The sequence below is a fragment of the Mauremys reevesii genome, linkage group 5 (assembly GCF_016161935.1).
Source record: "Mauremys reevesii isolate NIE-2019 linkage group 5, ASM1616193v1, whole genome shotgun sequence".
NCBI classification, from domain to species: domain Eukaryota; kingdom Metazoa; phylum Chordata; order Testudines; family Geoemydidae; genus Mauremys; species Mauremys reevesii.
The window spans coordinates 90,300-114,131 of NC_052627.1; the positions used below are offsets into that span (position 1 = coordinate 90,300).

At 52.4% G+C, this 23,832-nt stretch overlaps 1 protein-coding gene across 1 annotated transcript in view; it reads right to left on the reverse strand.

Moving 5' to 3' along the window:
- Window positions 1-17,838, reverse strand: part of LOC120407122 (proto-oncogene vav-like) — a 43,415-nt gene extending 25,577 nt beyond the window's left edge. Inside the window, exons 1-6 of the mRNA XM_039542514.1 lie at window positions 17,752-17,838; window positions 7,251-7,319; window positions 5,750-5,836; window positions 3,877-3,962; window positions 1,695-1,827; window positions 772-881 (exon numbers count right to left, since the gene is read on the reverse strand). Coding sequence (XP_039398448.1) covers window positions 772-881; window positions 1,695-1,827; window positions 3,877-3,962; window positions 5,750-5,836; window positions 7,251-7,319; window positions 17,752-17,796 — 530 coding nt within the window. The 5' untranslated portion in view covers window positions 17,797-17,838. The remainder of the gene's footprint in view (window positions 1-771; window positions 882-1,694; window positions 1,828-3,876; window positions 3,963-5,749; window positions 5,837-7,250; window positions 7,320-17,751) is intronic.
- Window positions 17,839-23,832: the final 5,994 nt, after the last annotated feature.

Consider the following 23,832-nt stretch of genomic DNA (forward strand, 5'->3'; position numbering starts at 1 on the left):
GCAGGGACCGTCTCTCGCTGTGTGTCTGTGCAGTGCCGGCACAATGGGCCCCGATCTCAGCTGGGGCAGGGACCGTCTCTCGCTGTGTGTCTGTGCAGTGCCGGCACAATGGGCCCTGATCTCAACTGGGGCAGGGACCGTCTCTCGCTGTGTCTGTGCAGCGCCCGGCACAATGGAGCCCTGATCTCAGCTGGGGCAGGGACCGTCTCTCGCTGTGTGTCTGTGCAGCGCCCGGCACAATGGGCCCTGATCTCAACTGGGGCAGGGACCGTCTCTCGCTGTGTGTCTGTGCAGTGCCGGCACAATGGGCCCTGATCTCAGCTGGGGCAGGGACCGTCTCTCGCTGTGTGTCTGTGCAGTGCCGGCACAATGGAGCCCTGATCTCAGCTGGGGCAGGGACCGTCTCTCGCTGTGTGTCTGTGCAGTGCCCGGCACAATGGGCCCTGATCTCAACTGGGGCAGGGACCGTCTCTCACTGTGTGTCTGTGCAGTGCCCGGCACAATGGGCCCTGATCTCAACTGGGGCAGGGACCGTCTCTCACTGTGTGTCTGTGCAGCACCTGACACAATAGGGCCCTGATCCTCATCAGAACCTGGGGGCACTGCCACTTTACCACTAATAATCTAGCAAGCAATAACCCACCAAGGAGAGCGGGGGCAGGACGTGGCAGAGAAGTTTCAGAGAAGGGCTGGGACAGATTTTTGACACCGAATCTGCAGAGAATCAGTGGGCAGGGATGGGAGTGAGGGTTGGGGGAGGGGGGAACTTACATGGACATTTCAAACTGTTCCATCCACTTCTTCTTCAGCTCTCGTGTCTTGAAGAAGAGTTCGTAGCCCTGGGTCCCGGAACTACAGATCAAGTGGAACATGTAAGTCCACTGGAAAAGACAAGCACACGGATATTTAACAGTCCCCCTGGAACTCATGGGGCAGAGGTCCCACCTTCCCAGTGATTGCATATCGGACAAGGGGACTCAAAGAGAGACATGAAACCACACCCCATCCCACTCCCAGCAGCAGCACACAGGGGGCAGTGTGGACTCGAAATGAAAGCAAGGGAGTGGGAAGTCAGGATGTCTGGGGTCTATTCCCAGCCTTGGGAGGGGAATGAAGTCTAGTGGTTACAGCTAGGGAAGGAGGAGTCGGACTACCAGGGTTCTACTCCCAGCTTTTGGAAGGAGCGTTGACCCGTAGTTAAAGCAGGGTGTGCGTGGAAGCCAGGGCTCCTGGGTTCTATTCCTGGCTGTTGAGAAGAGTGTGTCCCGTAGTCAAAGCAGGGGGACTAGCAGACAGGACTCCTGGGTTCTATTCCTGGCTGCTGGGAGGAATGTGCCCAGGGTTAGAACAGCGGGACTAGGAGTGGGAGTTATTTTGCTGACTCTCCCTGGCAGCCAGAACTGGCAGGTCTCATCAGCTCCAACCCAGGAGCAGAAAAGGGCTGAGCCGGGGGGAAGAGGAGCTAGTGCAGGGGCAGATACTGGGATCAGCCAAGCTAAGGAGACACCTTAGGCCAATGTTTGGGTGGTAATGGTGCAGACTCTGTATGTGTGTGGTCACTGCCCCTTACTGGGGGAAATACCTGTTCTGTGTAAGTGTGGGTCTGGCTGTGTATCGATGTGCAGGAGGGAGTGCACACGTGTTGTGTTAGCAGGGTGGGAGAGGCTCCGGCTCACACACACACACAGCATTACCTTCTTATTGTCCTTTTCTCCCAAGGAGTCGTCCCGGATCTGGTAAGTGTGGAGGTCGATGAAATCCCTCATCTCGTAGGAGTCCCCTTTCCGCTTGCAAATGAGCAGAGCTTGGTCCAGGAGGAAGGCATACCTGCAAGGAACAGGCCCCGACACGGAGAGGGATGAAGACGGAACCCGGGGCAGATGAGCCACAGACGGGCCACGGGCGGAGGGTGGCGAGAGGAATGCACATCTGGCTTATATGAGCTCCATATGTGCAGGGAGAGGGATAGCTCAGTGGTTTGAGCATTGGCCTGCTAAACCCAGGGTTGTGAGTTCAATCCCTGAGGGGGCCACTTAGGGATCTGGGGCAAAAATCAGTACTTGGCCCTGCTAATGAAGGCAGGGGGCTGGACTCAATGACCTTTCGAGGTCCCTTCCAGTTCTAGGAGAGTGGTATCTCCTATTATTATAAGACTTTAGCCCTGCTCTGGATGCAGTGGGAGGCCATACACTTAATCCAGGTCTACATGCAACAACGAAGTCGACCCAGCTACGTCACTCAGGGCATCCACACCCCTGAGCGAGGAATTTAAGCTGATCTAAACCCCAGTGCAGACAGCGCTAGGCTGACGGGACAATTCTTCCATCAACCTAGCTACGGCATCTCAGGGAAGTGGGTTAGCTACGGGATAGGAGAACGCCTCCGGTGAGAGTCTGCACTGAAACACTGGCTGATCTCTAAGGGCCAGGCCCCTGGGACACGTTCTCCATCCTTTGCTATTCTCTGGATCTCAGGATGACACTATTAAGGACCATATCTGCTCTAGATTCCCGCAGCCGCCCCAGGGCTTGTTCTTGAAATAGGCAGAAGGGAGGTGGTTCAAGACCGCAAATTATTTTTATTTTGTTTTATTTGCAGGAAATTTCCTCTTCTTCCCCCCACCCCCAAATCAATTTGGAGTTTATCAAAATTTTCCTGCTCCCTCCCCCCCTCCCCCCCCAAAATGTGGACCAAAAACCCAATCAACCCAAACCTGTGTTTTTTCAGTTTAAATTGTCGATACAAATTATTTCTGAAAAATATTCATTTGTCTAGGAATCATTATGTCCAGCCAGGGCATTTCCCCACCACCGCGTTCGTTTTCAATGAAAAGCCTTTTTTTTTGTTGTTGTTGAAATGGAAAAGAATCCAACCAACCCCGCCAATAACACACGACAGGACACATTATACCTTGAAAACGCTGGTGCTAACACCCCAGTTCAGGACACCACTTAAACACATGCCTAAGTGCCCTTCCTGAATAGGGGTGGGGTCCTGAATGGAGGCCGGAAGCATGTGCTGACTGCTAAGCAGTTGCTGTGACTTAAAGCTCAGCATGTGCTTAAATGGGTTGCTGAATGGGGGCTCAGAGCTCTAGCATCTTGCACACTGGAGCCCCGGGTTGGTTCTGTTGGTGGCAGAGATGGCTGCCATGGACCCCGACCCGGGAATCGCTGTCCCAGACTCTTGTTATGTGATCAGATGCATCATGGTCCCTTCTGGTGAAAGTCAGCAGCCTAAGAGCAATGGGATTAGCCCTGGCGTTGGCCCCACAGCCCAAGGAGGGAAAAGAGTTTGTAAACTACTTCTATGACCTTAAATCAAGATGGCAAACCTTCCATCACCTAGGGCAGGGGTCCCCGACGCAGTGCCTGCCGGGGCGTCTAAGTGCGCCCGCGTACTGTCCGGCAGACGAGCATCCGCCGAAATGCCGCCGCCAAGCTGCGTCATCCAGAGGCATCACCGCCGAAATGCTGCTGATTTTCAGCGGCATTTCGGTGGCGACGCCTCTGGATGATGCTGCTTGTTGGCGGCATTTCGGCGGTGACATCTATTGACATTGCCGCTTGTCGGCGTAATTTCGGCAGATGCTCGTCCACCGCCACAGTCCTCCGTGGCTCGTCGTCTGGTGCCTGCCAGATGAAAAAGGTTGCGGCCCACTGACCTAGGGAGTTTATTGATCATATCTGTATTGCATGGGGAAGCCCTCCAGCATCGATTCAGCCCCCATTCCCAGCTAAGTGACATGCCCCAGATCACCCAGCAGGCCAGTGATCGTAGAACCCAGGTCTCCTGAGTCCCAGTCCAGTGCTCTGTCCACTAGGCAGTGTGGCTGCCACTCAAAGCCACACAGCTCCGCTCTCTGCCTGCGCTCACCTGTCCATCTTGGAGCTTTTCTCAGAACTGATGACCTTTAGCTCCCCGTCAATCTTCGGCCTCCCATACTGAGCCAGGGACTGTGACTAAGAGGAGAAGGGAGACAGAAAACCAAACCCTCTTACAGGAATTCAGTCTGAGATGTGTGGAAGCAGCAGGCTGAAGAGATGCCATATACCTCCCTAGCGGCTGGCCCGAAGATGGTAAGAGTCTATGACTGCTACTGGATGATGGAGTGACTCTTATAGCTAAAGAGGGAAAACCTCTGTGCTTGGTCCTGGGTTCACTCCATGGGGGGGCATATTAGATATTAGGCTGCACAAGCTTCCTGGAGCTGAACAAAGGGTGGTAGCGATAATTCTGGCACCGTCTGCTCTAGAAATACCACAGCGACCAGTAGGAGCGGGGAAAGGGAACTGGTCTAGACAGAGGCAGCTCTAACAATGGCCAGGAAGCTGTTGAGTGTGTATAAAACCAGGGCTGGCTCCAGCATTTTTGCTGCCCCAAGCAGCGGGAAAAAAAAAATTAGCTGCAATCGGCAGCAGCTCAACTGCCGCCGCTTTGTTCTTCGGCGGCAATTCGGCAACACATCCTTCCCTCTGAGAAGGAAAGTGCCGGACGTGCCGCCCCTCTCCGTTGGCCGCCCCAAGCATCTGTTTGCTGCGCTGGTGCCTGGAGCCAGCCCTGTATAACACACACTCAGGTTTGTATTGTATATACACCTCTACCCCGATATAACGCTGTCCTCGGGAGCCAAATAAATCTTACTGCGTTATAGGTGAAACCCCGTTATATCGAACTTGCTTTGATCCGCCAGAGCACGCAGCCCCCCCAACCACCCGGAGCACTGCTTTACCGCGTTATATCCGAATTCGTGTTATATCGGGGTAGAGGTGTACATATTCCAGGGGAAAGGAGAAAAGGGATACAGTCGGCTGGGAAAAAAATAATTTCAAAAAATAATTTCACTCGTTTGATATAATTAGTTCATTAAAGAGAATGCACAAATGAAAAGAAATGAACAAAAAAATGAAAGGAAAAGATTAAAACAATGAAAAAGAATGAAAGAGGAAAAATGAAAGAACAAATGAAAGAACCAACCAACAACAGGTGAATGAATGAAAAAAAAGAACAAATGAATAAAAGAAAATGAATTAAAGAACAAAAAAAGAAAAAGAGGAAGAATGATTGAAGGAACAAACAAATAAAGGAGCGAACAAACGGATGAGAGAGGAGAAATGAACGAACAAGTAAAGGAATGAACAAATACAGGCGTGAACAAACGCAAGATTGAAAGAGGAAGAATGAACGAATAAAGGCAGGGCTTTGGAGCTGTGCTCCGGCTCCACTCCAGCTCCAGGCAAAAACCTGCAGCTCCACTGCTCTGGAGCTGCTCTGCGCTCCGGCTCTGGACTCCGCTCCAAAGCCCTGAATAAAGGAATGAATGAAAGAGGAAGAAGGAACAAATAAAGGAACAAATAGATAAAGGAGCGAACGTGAACCATGGTGGAGGAAGAATGAATGAATGAATGAATGCAGGAAGAAATAAATGGAGGAATAAACAAATGAAAGAGGAAAAATGAATGAAGGAATGAAGGAAGGAATAAACAGACAATGATGAAGGGAAAAAGAAAGAGTTGGAGATATACCAATCTCCTAGAACTGGAAGGGACCTTGAAAGTTCAGTGAGTCCAGCCCCCTGCCTTCACTAGCAGGACCAATTTTTGCCCCAGATCCTTAAGTGGCCTCCTCAAAGATTGAACTCACAACCCTGGGTTTAGCAGGCCAGTGCTCAAACCACTGAGCTATTCCTCCCCCAAAGGAAGAGACCGATGGAAGCAGCAAAGGCAGTAGCTGTGGCCCAGGGACTCACCAGTTTCTCTATGGAGAGCTGGAAGTTGGTGATCCGTTTCAGGGTCTCATTGTCTCTCTTGATCTCGTTCACGCACTGTGCCAGGTCCTAAGGGATGGAGGGTGGAGGAACACAATGACCACTTGGTCAGTACCAGCCGTGCCTGAGGGTGTGATCCATGGCTGGGTTTTCCCTTCAGGGGCATTCGCTGCTGGGGACACGGCCCCATCTGATGTCTGCCCATTAAAAAGGGGGGTTTCCTTGGGGCAGAGTGATATCCCTTGCTGGCAAAGGGGGCGCCAGACCCCTGCATTACTGCTCTGCCCCACCGCCACCCAATGGGGTGTACTGAATAGCCCCAGTGCAGTATCCCAGTAGCACCCCTCCCGACTGCCTGCTCCAGCCCCAGCTTCCCCACCCGACAAGCCCCTCCACTCCACAGCCCCTAGCCCACAAACCCCCCACCACTCCCCTCAGCACCAGCTTCCCCACCCGACAAGACCTCAACCTTTCAGCACCAGCACTAGCTCCTCCACTCCCCAGCTCACGGCGCCAAAAGCAACATATATTTGTTACATTATATTTATTCTAGTGTATTTATTTAGGCTTAGCAGATTTTTTTTGAATTTTAACTGAGACTATGAAAGTTTATTTAATGTTTGTAGCTTTAAATTTTCACCGGTGCGCGAACTTCTGGGTTTTAAGCATTTTTTCCCCTATTTTTATTGGTTTAAATGTTCACACTTAGGGATAATTACGAGGTGCTCAGACAAGGAGGTACTGACAGCGGATTCACAACCTGTGAACATCACCCGTCGCATACACAAAGTAAATACCCTCCAACCAACAAATCAGCCCTGTTTTCACTAGCCATTCGCTAGTCCAGTGGTTCTCAACCGGGGGTCCGCAGCCCCCTGGGGGTCCACAAGCCCTTTCAGGGTGGCCGCAGAGCCCCGCCACTGAAACCCAGTGCCCCAAGCCCCAGCACCCCCCGAGGGAACACAAGGGTGTTGCCTCCCAAACTGCAGTACCTTACCCAGAGTGGGGTAGTCCTGGGGGCAGCTTCACCCACCCCACCTCCTCCTCTCCCTCAGCCCCCACCCTCTGGCCAGATGCTAGGCAGGAAGGCAGCGCGGGGCAGCTGCTCCTCTGGCTGGTGGTGCCATGGAGTGGGCAGCTGTGGCATTCTCCCATCCGCCTCTGGCGCTTGGGGTTGTGTCTGCTCCTCAGCTCCCAGCCTCCTTTGACTGCTCACGCAGCCGGTCAGAGCTGCCCAGGCAGAGCCCTCTAGAAGCAGCCACCGGCTCCAGCCCCAGACAGGTGGGTGACCTGATGAGATGAGTCGGGAGGACTCCTCCTGGACCCGCTGTGCAGAGCTGGCCCGAGCCCTGCCAGCCCTTGTTCCCCCACAATAGAAGTCAAACTACCCCTATGCCCGGAGGCCCCCCAACCAAAACATTGAGAAACCCTCATGACTGTCCTGAAAGTTGACAGCACCCGGGAGACGCAGAGCCGGCCTCACCCGCATGGCATCCAGCGCCAGCCGCAAGTTCTCCTTTTCTGACGGCTCCACCGTATGTTTCACCAGCTCCTGGAGAGAGGAAATAAACCGGGATGCATTTGACCGACTCAAAGGCATTTCTGGCTCCTCCAGCAGAGGGTGCCAGGGTTCCCCAGCTCCCCAGAGCGAAGCATCATGGGGCAGAGCCAGGAGCCCATATAGTGCTGGGTGCTGTATGTTATTTATTAGATATATTACGGTAGCACCTAGGTGCTCCAGTTATGGCCCAGGACATACGTCCTGTACAAACAAAGAGAACATAAAGACGGCTCCTGCCCCGAAGAGCAGACTTTCTAGTCGGAAGTTGACGCCGGGCTTCGATGGAAGAGCCGGTCAGACCCAGCTGGTACTGAGGGGATTAAACCAAGCCGAACACCTGCAGGTTTTGTTTTTTTCCCCCAATGGTGGTCATTGTTCTGCCTATTTTATACAGGGAAACTGAGGCACAGAGAGGGGAAAGGACTTGCCCATGGTCACACAGCAGGCCAATGGTACAGCCAGGAACAGAACCCAGGAGTCTTGAACCTCAGCCTACCCCCCGGTAACAGGCGGGTCCGGGGCTCAACCCTCTGAGGGGAGGAGGGGAGCCACACCGGCCCGCTGGTCTCACAGGGGTTCTGTCCTGTCCCTTTAAGGCTAGGAAAGGCCCAGGCCCTCTGGTGCAGAGGCTGGGCGACAAACAGTTAGATAGGTCTCAGGCCTTTTGCAGCAAGCTGAGCGGTAAACAAACAGTACAGGGGCTCCGGCCTCTTGCGGCAGGCCGAGCCAGTAGCAAGCGGTCCAGGGCTCCGGCCTCTGCGGCAGGCCGAGCCAGTAGCAAACGGTCCAGGGCTCCGGCCTCTTGCGGCAGGCCGAGCCAGTAGCAACGGTCCAGGGCTCCGGCCTCTGCGGCAGGCCGAGCCAGTAGCAAGCGGTCCAGGGCTCCGGCCTCTTGCGGCAGGCCGAGCCAGTAGCAACGGTCCAGGGCTCCGGCCTCTTGCGGCAGGCCGAGCCAGTAGCAACGGTCCAGGGCTCCGGCCTCTTGCGGCAGGCCGAGCCAGTAGCAACGGTCCAGGGCTCCGGCCTCTTGCGGCAGGCCGAGCCAGTAGCAAGCGGTCCAGGGCTCCGGCCTCTTGCGGCAGGCCGAGCCAGTAGCAACGGTCCAGGGCTCCGGCCTCTTGCGGCAGGCCGAGCCAGTAGCAAGCGGTCCAGGGCTCCGGCCTCTTGCGGCAGGCCGAGCCAGTAGCAACGGTCCAGGGCTCCGGCCTCTTGCGGCAGGCCGAGCCAGTAGCAACGGTCCAGGGCTCCGGCCTCTTGCGGCAGGCGAGCCAGTAGCAACGGTCCAGGGCTCCGGCCTCTTGCGGCAGGCCGAGCCAGTAGCAACGGTCCAGGGGCTCCGGCCTCTTGCGGCAGGCCGAGCCAGTAGCAAACGGTCCAGGGGCTCCGGCCTCTTGCGGCAGGCCGAGCCAGTAGCAAACGGTCCAGGGGCTCCGGCCTCTTGCGGCAGGCCGAGCCAGTAGCAAACGGTCCAGGGGCTCCGGCCTCTTGCGGCAGGCCGAGCCAGTAGCAAACGGTCCAGGGGCTCCGGTCTCTTGCGGCAGGCCGAGCCAGTAGCAAACGGTACAGGGGCTCCGACCTCTTGCGGCAGGCCGAGCCAGGAGCAGACGGTCCAGGGCTCCGGCCTCTTGCGGCAGGCCGAGCCAGTAGCAACGGTCCAGGGCTCCGGCCTCTTGCGGCAGGCCGAGCCAGTAGCAACGGTCCAGGGCTCCGGCCTCTTGCGGCAGGCCGAGCCAGTAGCAACGGTCCAGGGCTCCGGCCTCTTGCGGCAGGCCGAGCCAGTAGCAAGCGGTCCAGGGCTCCGGCCTCTTGCGGCAGGCCGAGCCCGTAGCAACCGGTCCAGGGGCTCCGGCCTCTTGCGGCAGGCCGAGCCAGTAGCAAACGGTACAGGGGCTCCGGCCTCTTGCGGCAGGCCGAGCCAGTAGCAAACGGTACAGGGGCTCCGGTCTCTTGCGGCAGGCCGAGCCAGTAACAAACGGTACATGGGCTCCGACCTCTTGCGGCAGGCCGAGCCAGTAACAAACGGTCCAGGGGCTCCGGCCTCTTGCGGCAGGCCGAGCCAGTAGCAAACGGTCCAGGGGCTCCGGCCTCTTGCGGCAGGCCGAGCCAGTAGCAAACGGTACAGGGGCTCAGGCCTCTTGTGGCAGGCCGAGCCAGTAACAAACGGTACAGGGGCTCCGGCCTCTTGGGGCAGGCCGAGCCAGTAGCAAACGGTCCAGGGGCTCCGGCCTCTTGCGGCAGGCCGAGCCAGTAGCAAACGGTCCAGGGGCTCCGGCCTCTTGTGGCAGGCCGAGCCAGTAACAAACGGTACATGGGCTCCGACCTCTTGCGGCAGGCCGAGCCAGTAGCAAACGGTCCAGGGGCTCCGGCCTCTTGCGGCAGGCCGAGCCAGTAGCAAACGGTCCAGGGGCTCCGGCCTCTTGCGGCAGGCCGAGCCAGTAGCAAACGGTCCAGGGGCTCCGGCCTCTTGTGGCAGGCCGAGCCAGTAACAAACGGTACAGGGGCTCCGGCCTCTTGTGGCAGGCCGAGCCAGTAACAAACGGTACAGGGGTGTTGGAAAAATCATAGTGCTAATGAAGCCTTTCCGTATTAGGCCTGAGTAAACCAAAGTTATGTTATGCTTGTCCAAACTGTGTTGGAAAGCTTACAGAACTCATTAGACTGAAGGCCGTGTATCTACCTAAGTCAGCTATTTCGCTTATCAGTTTTGTTTGGCTCCCCAAGTATATGTTGGCTCCCCAAGTGTATGCAGCTGCGTTCACATGTATGCATCCAAAGTATCTAGTACAAAGGGTCAACGGATGTATCTTGTGTCCCCTTCAGAATGACAAATGTATCCTCAACAGCTGTATGTCTCTTGTAGCCCCCACAAAATGATATATGTATCCTGCGTACCCAATTATCCACAGGGTTTATAGGTCAACCAAATGACGTAGACAAACGTAGGCTAAGTTGTTTGTTACCGGCTATAAAGGTAGGCCGTTTGGCCATGAAAGGTGTGTCTCTTTCTCTGGCACTAGCCGAGAGGAACACCCGCTCAGCTGACCGATCAATAAAGGGTGTGGTACTCGTCTTCCTGTCTCCGTGCCTCCTTGGTGTAATTAGGTAAGCTCCAGGGGGAAACGAGCCCTTTTGGCTAACAAATGGCGACTCCACGCCGGGACTTCTCTCCCTGTTGGGGGCGCTGACCGTCGACCGAGGACGGCTCAGGAGTGGCCACCTTGAGCTATTGGTTTGCTCGAGCTCGGTCGCCGCAATCGGCCGGGGGCAGCTCGCCCCTCCATAGAGAACTCCAAACGACACGGAGGCAAGACAGTACCAGAAGAGGGAGTCCACCTGCCAGACGTGGCCACTCCGGGCGTGGTAAGTGCGTTACCTCCTGGGTTTGAGGATTAACGCCCCGAAGAGTGAGGTTGGGACCTTGGGCCCTAACGGTAAAGGAACCCACAAATAGGAAGGTGTGTGGGTAAAAGCTTTCTGGTTAAGGTACCTAGGTTCAGACACGGCTAATGAATAATTCCATTAACTCCACGAGTCCGTGGGCCGTGCTGAACAATTACTGGGACTTAGAGCAGCCCCAGGGCTGGCTTTTCTTTTTGGTAGGGGTACTTTTGTTTCTTGTTCTATTGGTATGCTGGAAGCCAAAACTGTAATCGGGTCTAGGAGCGTGTGAACCCATCTTCTCTTCCCCCCCCTTCTTTTCCGTGTGGGTAAGGGACAGTCTAAACATTCCACCTCACCCCCTAAGGGTACCCCAGCATATTATATGTACGTACATTATGGTTCTAAAACCTGCAGGTATTTAGAGAATTGGAATCTTTATACGTGAAGATCCATCTAAACAATGCCCATTAAAAGGTACCTTTAATCTAGATAGGATCATATATCTCAGAGGAGCTTTTAATCACCAAAGAAAAGCCTCTGACACAGTGTGAGCAATTTGTCTAGAAATGGGTTAATTTAAAACTCAGCTTCGCCCAGAGATAAAAAGAGAAAGTTGTTTTATGCTCAAGGTCAAGCAAACCAAAGGCAGTACAAGTTACAGAACTGAGATTACATTTGCAAAGCTTAACTGTTTGGTGAGATCCAACAGTCTGACTTTGTGACGGATGCCGGTGCTGGTGTGGCTTGGTGACACTGGAGAAGCCACAGGTAGCTGACCTGGACTGGAATCTCTGAAAGAGACACCGCAGGAGATTCCAGGGTGTAAAAGAACAGCCTTCCCAAGAGCGAAAGCATGTTGGAAATTCTGAACAAGCTGTATACAGGATAATCTCCCGTCCACCTATTCCCCTTTTCTGAATGTTATATACAGACGTGGCCAGTCTGGATATGTGTAAGTATGGGGCATTTATATCTTTCTTGAGTGATGTGGGAGCATTCCCAACACTCTCCATTGTTGTTTTATCATTTTAATGAAGCTTTAAAATTTGGTTATATGGTGTATTTTCTCTATCCTCCTGCAACGTCCTGCAGTGTCAGTTTGATCACCTGACATGAGGCATAAATTGGTAACAGAAATTTGTCACAGTTTGGTGAGCAATAGAGAATGGGGGAACCCTGTAGAATTTACACCATCTATTTGTTTTACCCTTGTTGTTTTATGTTTGTTTTATTTGGTTCTGTTGGTGTTATATGTTGAGGATTGCATAATTAAAGATGTGCCCATTCTCAGCTGCAGTAAGTCTGAGAACTGGAGAAGGGTTTAGCATTCCTCTCTCCACCCTGGTTGACCAGGAAGGGTGGCAGGTGAAAGGATCTACCCCAGTCGTAGCAGGACTGGGCAATAGAGTAGTTGGAGAAAAGGAAGCCCTGGCTAAGCAAGTACCAGTCCTTCAGGGACTTGTTAAAATGTAACCATTCGTGCTCAGCATACCCCGTAACAGCAGTGTGTTTGCTACAAGAGGCAATTAAATAGTTAACGCCAGTGGGCCATGCGTTTTGCCCAGGTGGCAAGCCTCACGAGGGAGGACTCGGGTCGTCTTGTGAATAAAATGTTTTAGGGAAAAGACCAGAAGGGTGGGGGCAGAAGCCCATGAAAGAAACGGTTCAGCAAAAAAAAAAAAAAAAAAAAAAAAAAAGGATCGGGCCCAGGCGGGCGGGCAACAGACAGAGAGCTTGGAGAACAGGTTGGAAACTTTTGAGGGTCTCGTGGAAGGAAGAAGTAAGTGAGTATAAGCATGGGGATTTCAAATACTCAGGAGGATATTTGGAATGGCGATTTGAATTGGTAAGTGGCTGTTGAAAGACAAAGCAAGTGATATAAGGAAAGAGCAAGTGATCTGAAGGAGAGTGAAGAGTTAACTCTGTAGTTGCTGGAGGGAATAGTAGTTGAACTTTGTAAAAATGCTAAAGAGAAAAGTTCTTGGTGTTTTTTTTTATTAAATGTTTGTAAATAAATTCAGGCAAAGAAATTATTAGACTGCAATCATTTGGCTATGAACAATTTTGTTAAATTAGCTAAAGAATGTATACAGTGCTGTGTAAATGAAAATTTATTAGGCTCTAAGGCACTATCAGTGGTGATGTTTTCTTTCAGTGTTTAAAAGCAGGAGTTAAAAGTAAAAAGCAAGCCAGAAAGCATCTGTATTAATGCAAATTATCTAACTGATAAGATAAAAGCCACTGAAACCTGGGCTGCCTATAAAACATATACAAGAAAATATGGGGTAATTCCCCTGTTTTGCCTAAAATCAACAAGGGTATTTGTATATTTTAAGCAATAATTGACTGCCCAGAAGGGGTAGACCTCTGTTTTTGTCTTTCAGATAATCAAAGAAAACTAATGCCAGCTAAACAGCATACAACATACCATGATTTACTGGCAGAGTAAAAATTATGTTTTGTGTTCTATGTTCTGTCTCGTGGTGTCTGTCTCAAGTGGCCAGAATGTGTTTAATATTTTCATGGGATGGTCTGGTTTGAAATAAAGCAGAAGGCTTGAATTGAAATGCAGATATTTGTTTTGTTCAACTTAAAATACAAAGTGTTTGAATACATCAGAAAAATGTAATATACTAAAGTCTTATGTATTTTCTTAAGTAAAAGAAAAAAAAACTGCATTGGCCAAATTGCATACTAACAGTCTTTGGAAGCAAGGACATAAAAAGTTAACCCACTCCCCATATTGTACATGGGATCCTTCTGGCTACCTCAGATTTCTAGCCAGAGGGCTGGGGATGGTGGGAAGCTATTGAACTAGAGCTTGTATTAAATGAACTCATCAAAGTGGGTGTGCTTGTCCTGGCTTGTTGTTCCAAAGCTCTGTAATAAGGTTATTTTAGTAGAAGGATACATGTGGCATACATTAAATAATAAGACTAATGTACTGTATAACAGCAATGTGTATGTGTTCATTGTTAACAAAAGGTGTATAAGTAAAAAGTAAAAGTTTCCTTTGTAGGTTAAAAAAGGAAGCCAAAAAGGGGAAAAGGAAAAAGAACGAGTTAAATGAGAAAAACTTTAACTAGCAAGCTCAGTCCAAAAAAAAAAAAAAAAAAAAAAATACACTGACTTCGTTCAAGGACACTTGGCTAACAACCAGAAAAGGGGGGCTGTACAATCTGCAAAGACACTAATGCAATGTGTTAGGTTTCCTTTTTACACAGGTAAAGACGCACTACCCGAAGACCCTAGCAGCCCTGCCACTCCATGGAACCTGGAGACCGGATCAATGTACAGGTCCACCAACAAAAGACTGCTTTGGCTCCACGCGGGAAAGGCCCTTAGTGAGTCCTGCTGATTACCAACACCGCTGTGAAGTGCCAAAGACTGACTGCTTGGACCCATGATTCTCACTGCAAAAAGACCCGTCCACATAAGGAGAACTCTCCTATATGATTAGCCTATTCCTTCTTCTAGCTCCACTGTGCCTTCTGGACAGCAGGGAAAAAGGACAAGGTGACGTGCTAGCTAACCTCTCCCTTGTCCGCTGACAGACCTACTGTGCCTTTGAACTTTTCTAGAAGAATCAAAAACCATTACAGGCTGGTGTATTCCTAATCCCTCCCCTGTAGAATGCTGAACTACAACTGTTTGGGGAAAGAAGAAAAAAACCACTCACTCCACTGACATTGCCAAAGTCCAGGAATTCCTGACTAAAAAGGACATTGAGAACTGACCCTGGTGAAGAAACCCGAGGAATTATACACTGGCAGAAAAAAACTTGTGGGACCCATGTTTGGGAATGTGGAATTACTTGGATTTTGGGGTTTATTCTACAGGCTGCGCCCTGTGTTTTGGATAAATCCTTTAGTATGTATTGCCCTTCCTAATTGGATTTTAAATGACATTGTCTTTATCCAGTTTTCAAATCACTTTTACATACCCAGATTGCTCACAAGGGGCTGCCATTAGCTTAGCACAACAAAGAGCCTGGGTTATTTCCTCTGGAGAAAGGGGAATTGACCAGATCCCTGTGGGCTGGGGCCAATAGTGTTGCAGTCATCTGAATTATTTTTCAAAGCCAAGAATATGCTAAGAAATTGGGCCAACTAGAAAAGGCCACTAGCCTTATTTTTGAAGACAGAGATGGTATTAAATATCACTAAGACTGGGAAGGCATTGCAGTGGGATCTAGTATGTTTAGAAATCCAGGATTTCCTGAATGACCAGCTGATGGCCATTTGGAGTAATCTTGAGTACCAGACTTGGCCCACTGCCCTTACAGACACATCTGAAGTACCATCTGATCTGTGGTCATGGAAACATATTCGGACACTTTCTGGATGAAAGTGTGTACATTTACAGTGCTCCTTCCAAGCATATGGACCGGTTAGGGTGGGTGTGGCTCCCACATACCGAATCCTGCCGGGTCCATGGGGAGGATGCATATGGAACTAAATTATTCACTGAGACATCTGGGAAATTAAACCATTAGGTATACCTACCTGAGTTATAGTCAGTGCCCCAATCCCTTAGTTGTTCAATGAACAAGGTTCCACTCTTTTGTCCATGCATTCATTCCTGGGTTGGGGTGACTAAGCTTAAAGAGCAGTTGTAAATATTTCTGCAGAGCTTCATTGCTTTTGGCCTCAAAGTGTGAGAAAACTCAGCCAAAAGGTTTGGTGAGTATTCTCAAAGGGGGGAGTTGTTGGAAAAATCATAGTGCTAATGAAGCCTTTCCGTATTAGGCCTGAGTAAACCAAAGTTATGTTATGCTTGTCCAAACTGTGTTGGAAAGCTTACAGAACTCATTAGACTGAAGGCCGTGTATCTACCTAAGTCAGCTATTTCGCTTATCAGTTTTGTTTGGCTCCCCAAGTATATGTTGGCTCCCCAAGTGTATGCAGCTGCGTTCACATGTATGCATCCAAAGTATCTAGTACAAAGGGTCAACGGATGTATCTTGTGTCCCCTTCAGAATGACAAATGTATCCTCAACAGCTGTATGTCTCTTGTAGCCCCCACAAAATGATATATGTATCCTGCGTACCCAATTATCCACAGGGTTTATAGGTCAACCAAATGACGTAGACAAACGTAGGCTAAGTTGTTTGTTACCGGCTATAAAGGTAGGCCGTTTGGCCATGAAAGGTGTGTCTCTTTCTCTGGCACTAGCCGAGAGGAACACCCGCTCAGCTGACCGATCAATAAAGGGTGTGGTACTCGTCTTCCTGTCTCCGTGCCTCCTTGGTGTAATTAGGTAAGCTCCAGGGGGAAACGAGCCCTTTTGGCTAACAGGGGCTCCGGCCTCTTGTGGCAGGCCGAGCCAGTAGCAAACGGTACAGGGGCTCCGGCCTCTTGTGGCAGGCCGAGCCAGTAACAAACGGTACATGGGCTCCGGCCTCTTGCGGCAGGCCGAGCCAGTAACAAACGGTACAGGGGCTCCGGCCTCTTGTGGCAGGCCGAGCCAGTAGCAAACGGTACAGGGGCTCCGGCCTCTTGCGGCAGGCCGAGCCAGTAGCAAACGGTCCAGGGGCTCCGGCCTCTTGCGGCAGGCCGAGCCAGTAGCAAACGGTCCAGGGGCTCCGGCCTCTTGCGGCAGGCCGAGCCAGTAGCAAATGGTACAGGGGCTCAGGCCTCTTGCGGCAGGCCGAGCCAGTAGCAAACGGTCCAGGGGCTCCGGCCTCTTGCGGCAGGCCGAGCCAGTACCAAACGGTACAGGGGCTCCGGCCTCTTGCGGCAGGCCGAGCCAGTAGCAAACGGTCCAGGGGCTCCGGCCTCTCGCGGCAGGCCGAGCCAGTAGCAAACGGCACAGGGCTCCGGCCTCTGCGGCAGGCGAGCCAGTAGCAAGCGGTCCAGGGCTCCGGCCTCTTGCGGCAGGCCGAGCCAGTAGCAAACGGTCCAGGGGCTCCGGCCTCTCGCGGCAGGCCGAGCCAGTAGCAAACGGCACAGGGGCTCCGGCCTCTTGCGGCAGGCCGAGCCAGTAGCAAACGGTCCAGGGGCTCCGGCCTCTTGCGGCAGGCCGAGCCAGTAGCAAACGGCACAGGGGCTCCGGCCTCTTGCGGCAGGCCGAGCCAGTAGCAAACGGCACAGGGGCTCCGGCCTCTTGTGGCAGGCCGAGCCAGTAACAAACGGTACAGGGGCTCCGGCCTCTTGTGGCAGGCCGAGCCAGTAACAAACGGTACAGGGGCTCAGGCCTCTTGTGGCAGGCCGAGCCAGTAGCGTGAGGGGAACAACTGCCACCCGTGAGTGGGGTGGCAGGGGGGACACAGGCCCACCCACTCCACTGTGTCCCGGTTCGGGGCCCTAGGCAGCGGTCGTCACCGCTGACGGTCAGTGGGGATCCTGACCGCAACACACTGACCTAGGCTCGGTCTGGTCAGCAGCCTGACTGAGGTCGGCTGCCCCCGGGCCACTTCCACTATCCCCCTCTGGTCCTACCTGACCCACGGCGTCGGGTTCCGGGAAGTCCCACTGCATTGGTTGCTCAGCCCCCGGGCTGGGGGGTAGATCGGGTAGGTCCTCGGGGAAAGCTGGCCAACTCGGATCCGGGGGTTCCTCCGGATAGCAGCACGGCGATGGGGAGTTTCCTAGCGGCTCCTCATCATAGGTAGCACGGGGAAGCTCCGGCGGGTCTTCCCAGTAGCGGGTCTGGGGTATCTCCGGCCAGTCCAGGCAAGGGGCCGAGGCTCCAGCGACTTCCCCGTCAGGAGCTCTGCTCCCTGGGGTGGTTGGGGCCTGACTGAGCTGGCTGGGCTGGCTTTTATTCTTCCGGGTCGCCGCCTGACCCGCTGAGGGGCGGGCTCACTACTCCGTAGCCCCGCCCCTTCCTGTGTCCGGGGCTCAACCCTCTCCGGGGAGGAGGGGAGCCACACCGGCCCGCTACACCCCCACTTTACCCCACAAGACCCCACTCCCCTCCCTGAGCTGAAAATAGAACCCAGGTGTCCTGACTCCCAATCCATGACCCTTCTGCACAGACCACCCCCCATTGACCAGGGTCCTTCGTGCCCATCCCCAGCTTACAGCCGAGGGGCCGTACCTGCAGGAGCAGATGGTATTTCAGCACCCGTTGCATGGGCACCATCAGCAGGTCACGCAGGGTGAAGCGCCCATTGTTGGCTCGCTGGGAGCATACCTACACAACAGGAGTGCAGGACAGGACAGCGTTGGCAGGGGGAGATGCTCAGTGTGCTGAGGGCCTGGCCAGAAGGACCCACACCCGAGCTACTGGCTACCCTGGCCACTTCCCCCAGTCAGCCAGGGCTTTGCTCTCTGCCCCAGCCCCAGTCCCCTCCTAGGCTGCTTCAAGCCCCGCAGGGCAGGAGCGTGTAACCACCCGGCTACAAGCACATTGAAGACGTAAGACAAAAGGGGCAAAGGCTTGTTAATTAATTACATTGTTTCTTCTTCATTTCCCAGCTGACAGGTGTACGGATTCATCTGTCCTGCCTATGCAAACTGTGACAACGTCGCCGGGAGCTACCGCTGCACCTGCAAACGTGGGTTTGCATCTAGCTCTGGGCAGCGGCACTTCACTGATGCGACAGTGACGTGCAGCGGTGAGTGTGAGCTCCTGAGCCCAGCTAGGAAAAGGGGAGCCGTGCAGTGGGGCCACTGCTAAGGAGCGTGCACTAGTGTCACTGGGAGTGGCTCTTCCGCTTGCAGCGAAGGTTCGGTATCGAGTATTTCACTGACTGGAAAGCGTGATGCAGTGACTAAGGGGGATACATGTGGCCAAGGAGATTTAGTGACTTGGCTTCCCCAGCCTGTCAATCTGTCCCTCCCCAAACCACGGGACAGCCAATCAAATGGAAAAAGCCATAGTGCAGTCTGGACGCAGCCCTGGCGCAGCTATCCCATCATGGGGATGGGTGGCTGAATTCCTCCTGGAGCAGCCCAGGGTGTAGAAAGAGTCCCCTCAAGCCCTGATTCCATTCCTTGTACAGAGGGGAGGAGCATATTAAGGCCCCGCCTCCTTCCCACCCACTTTTGGGACACTATGACCCAGCAGGAGGAATATGGAGGAAAGCGTGATCCTCACGAAGGCCTGGGGGGAGCTTCCTTGTGGGCTCCCTACTCCTGTGCACCCATGTCGGGGGCCATTCACAATCCAGTCCTAAAATAGATAAAAGAAAACTGGTTTTTTTACATGTTGCAGTATTAACCTGTAGAACTGCTTGCCACAGTGTCCCATGAAGGCTGCAAATTTATCAGGTTTCGAAGAAGGAGTCGACTTTGATATAAATAATGAGAACAACTGAAATGATCGTCTGAAGCATCTAGTACCAGCCACTGTTGAAAGCAGGATTCTGGGCTAGATTGGTCACTGGTCTGAGCCAGCTCTGACACAGAGCAGAGCGATGGATCCAAAACGCCACTGAGGCTGGTGGAAATTTAATTACTGACTCCAATGGGCTTTGGCTCAGGGTGTGGGTGGCTTGTGGCAGTAAAACCCTGGTGTTCTAGCATCACGCGGGTCCAACCTGGATTCCCTCCCCCAGATATTGACGAATGCTCCCGGGACCCATTGCCCTGTGGCACCAGCTCCATCTGCACCAACACACGGGGCAGTTACACCTGTAAGTGTCGCCCAGGCTACCTCCGCGGCAGCCAGCCTGGCATCCCGTTCAGCTGCACAGTTGAGCGTCCCGTGCGGGGGCTGTGGGTGGAGCTCTGGGGGTGGGAGGCTGAGGCCGGCTCTCCGGTCGTCCTGCAGACGAGAGCGAGGGTCTGAGCGGCTCCGCCTGCCCACCCAGAGGTGCGACTGTCTCCAGAGCCCCGGGAAGTGGGGCGAGCTGGCTGTGTCTTCACTGCTGGCTCCCCAGTGCTGCTCAGTGGGTCGGGCGACTGCCTGGGAATGAGGAAATGGGAGTTCCAGTCCCAGCGCTGCTCCTGATTTACTGAGTGTCTGCCCCTCTCCTGGCCTCTGTCCCCCTCCCACTCTTTGTCTTGTTGGACTGTAAGTTCGCACTATGTCTGTGCAGCACCTAGCACAGTGGGGCCTCTAGGTGCCACCGTAATGCATGTAATAAAGACACAGACTAATTCCAAGTCATCTCCTGGCAGATGTGGATGAATGTGCCCAAACCCCTGCAATCCGCCCCTTCTACTCCTTGCATCTGGGCCATGCGTTGCCCAGGCCTGCCCCCCGTTCCTCCCCCAGCACACTGCCAAAGAGCTGATGGCAGCCGGTGGGAGGCACTGTGGGGGACAGGGGCGAGCTGATTGGCAGGGCTCGAGGCGGGGGCCCCTGCTGGTGGGTGCTCAGCACCCACTATTTTTTTTCCATGGGTGCTCCAGCCCCAGAGCACCCACGGAGTCGGCACCTATGGGTGTGACCCAGTCTAGCAGCTGGGACCCCAAACCATGGCCTAGACACTTTGTAACTTAGCAACTGATGACCTGAAGGCCCATCCCAACTTGGAGCCAGCCAGTTAGGGGCAATGGAGAGAACAAAGAGCTGCAGGAGAGTCCCCTGGAGATCTGTTTGCCTGGGGAAGATGGAGGAGAGGCCTGGGAGGTTATATAGGGTAGAGGACACAGGTAGGAGGAGTCACTGCTGGACTGGGAACAAAGAGCGGCCTGAGCCCACCTGGATGGGGACAAGCCCAGCAGGACGGTGCTGAGAGTTTTTGCTCAAGGCCCCTGAGAACTACCTGTGCTAGGTTCAGACGTACAATGAGCCCTTCTGTTTTGCATGGGCAGGGAGTCACTGCAGTCCAGAGATGGAGGTTGCATTGCTTCCTCTGGGTGTGAAGCCTTCTCCAGGGGTCCAGTCCAAGTAGACTCACTGAGGCGAGGTCACACAGGGAGGGAGGCATGCTGAAGGCTCAGAGGTGTGGTACTGGGAGGTCGAGGAGCCTACGGCTTAAATCCCAAGCAGTGAGTACAGTCAATACATTAAAGAGCGGTTCCTCCCACGGGCTGTCGAAGCCAAGAGAGCATTCGCCTGTGGGTCTGTGGCAACCTGTTCCACAGATTAACTATCCTCATAGAAAGTTTTTCCAAATGTCTAACCTAAATCTCCCTCACTGCAAAGTAAGCCGATTCCCCTTTCTCCTATCTTCAGTGCACCTGGAGAACAGTTGTTCACCATCCTGTCCCTAACAGCCCTTAACCTAACTTATATGAAGCCTGTTATCAGGTCCCCTCCTCAGTATTCATTTCTCAAGAATAAATATGTCCATTTTTAACCTCCTGTCTTGCATAGGACACCTTTGTTAATACACTGCAGAATGGTATTTGTCTTTTTCTCAATAGCCTCACGTTGTTGACGCATATTCAGTTTGTGGTCCACTGTAACCCCAGCTCCTTTTCTGTAATATCAGTACCTAGGCCATTTAATGCATTTCATTTTGTCCTCCTGGCTGAAATATTTGCAGTAATTAAGATAAATTCAACAAAGATGGTTTCAGACCAATTCTCCAATTTGTCAAGATTGTTTTGAATTCTAATCCTGTCCTCAAAACTGCTAGCACCCCTTCCCAGCTTGGTGGTGCCTGCAGCATTTCTAAGTCTATTCTCCACTGGAGCATATAAATCATTAACGAAAACTGTCAGAGCCAGAACCGGCCCTTGTAGGACCCCACTAGCAATGTTTTCCCACTGTGAGAGTAACTACTGAGAGTCTTTACAGTCATTTCATCTAGACCTGAGCCATAAACAATGTAGACCAACCTATGTGAGATACAGACGCAGCCGTGGGTTCCTGTTCCTTCTGCTGCTGTCTCTGACGTGGGTATCCAGTACAGGAAGGGAGTTTGTACCTTTACTCTGGCTAAGCAGAATAACCCCTTCCCTCCTGTAGCATGCCCTGGGGGTGTGTGGTCCATGTGGGGCTGCCCCAATCCCCCTTCCTTACCCCACTCAGTGGAACAGATTTGGTTCCATTTACCCCAACTGAAAAGGAGAGTGGTCCTAGAGGCAGTGCTTTGTAGGTGCCTTTATACCCATCTATAAAATGGAGCCAACAATGCTCTAGAAGTGCTTGGGATTATTGTATTGCAGTTGCCTGTGACAGCCCTCACTGAAACTGCCAAGGTTAGGGCAGGCTGCAAAAGGGAGAGCAAAACTGGTGGTTAATACTGAGGTTAAACTCACCAACCAGTAATAAACTGTGCTTCTCATCCCCCCATACTGGTCACTGAGAAGCTGAAAAAAGAAATCACCTTGTGTTTCAGTTCTCTGGCTCCCAATCAGCACCTAGGTCCAGTACAGTGAGAAATTATTTAAAAACTCTGCTCGCTATACAAAATATTCTGTTGACCCCAAAGGGTCAGCCACACTGCCAGGTCAGTATTAGGTTGGATCTTACCCAAAATGCCATGCTGCCAGCCAATCCTTTAGTGTCTAAAACTAAAGGTTTATTATAAGGAAAAAAGAAAGAAGAGAGTTGTTAAATGACAAAGCGCTCAGATACACACCGAAACTTCAAGGGCCATATATCAAGTTCTTAGCAGTATTGGTGAGTTCGCTGGCTTGAAAGTCCCTCTGGAACATCCACAGCTTGGATGGGTCATTCAGTCCTTTGTTCGGAGCTTTGGCTTGTAGAAAACTCACTCCAGAGATAAGGAGCAGGAATGATGACAAAATGGAGACGATGCAGCTGCCCTTTCTATTCCTTTTCCAGGTGGCTTGTACTTCCTGTCCCCCAAATACAAGGGCATGGAAAAGCCTTAGGGCTTGTCTACACTGCCAAGTGACCGACACAACCTTTGGTGGTCGCAGGTGCTTAAAAAAAACCCTGTGAAAGACAAAAGTTTTGCCAAGACAAGCAGCAGTGTGAATGTCACGTTGTCAGCAGGAGCCCGGTCCTGTCAACAACATGAACCCCGTTTGTAGGGGGTGGGAATTTTTTGTTGGCAAAAGTGGCAACAAAAAAAGTTCACACAGCCAAAGTTTTAGTGACAGGGTTGTGTCACTAAAAGCTGGGGAGTGTAGACAAAACCTTAAGAGTCCCCTGTCCATAGACATGACCCTACAAGTCCTGCTGAGTCATAAGGTGTAGCCTCTGGCCTTTCAGTGGGTTCATTGTACAGCTGAGGATCCTTGATGGGCCATTGAACAGGCCAGGCAGTGCTGATGCCAGTCTGTGTGGAGGTGTCACTCAGAAACAGCACAAGTTTGGAAACACAGATATACCCTACATATCTATAACTCACACTACAAAGGTGATACAAACATATAAATAAGATTATCATACTTGGCAAATCATAACATTTTCACGGATACCTCACATGGCATATCTAGCACAATTCATCACAATTTTATAATACTGGTATCGACACTATAGTAAAGTGTCTCACATTCCACAGCGCCCCCCCCCACCCCCCCAGGCTAGCCCGAAAGGAGGTAATCTCCTTACAGGCTTTGGTGGACAGGCCTGGGTTCTTCTGGGTCCTGCCTCCAGCTCTAACTTCCTTATTTTCTTCCCATATGAATTTATTTGGCGGTGCCTCCACACCCCGTGCCCCTTCCTGGCAGGATCATCAGGGCAGCTTAGGAGGGAAATTCTAACACCAGTGTAACCCCCACTTACCTGCCAGATAATTGGAGACTCCCAAGAAATAAGACACACACACACACACACACTTCAACACAGTAATTATATTAAACAGGAGGTAAATATAATGTAACCGGTTAAAACACTATTCTCAGGGTCATCGGTGCCCATGCTGATAATACAGATGAATTTCCCCAAGCACCTGACCTGATAAAGCAAATATAAAATGCGGGTCCTGTTGGCACACGTACTTTGTAGGGGCCCTTGATGACCTGTGACCACGATATCATCTGTTCAGCTGTTAGCAAGATGGCTGACTGGGCTCAGTGCTGCCCAAGTGACTCACATGTGGGATAGGGTGGTAAGTCCCTGTGCAGATTTATAGGCAGCAGCAGGTAATAAAATCAGCAACCCCCTGACCCCCTGGCTTGAGGACACAGTTCAGGGAGCAGGGGGGTCTCCCAAACAAACACTCTCCCTGACTAGCTAACTAAAGGATAAAGGATGGTGACACAGTAGGTTTAGAGATGGCTCTGGATGCCTCAGTCACTGCAGAGGGGCTGATGATCGCTGCTGGCTGGGATCCTCTTCACGCAGGAGTCAGGCTGCTTCTGCCCC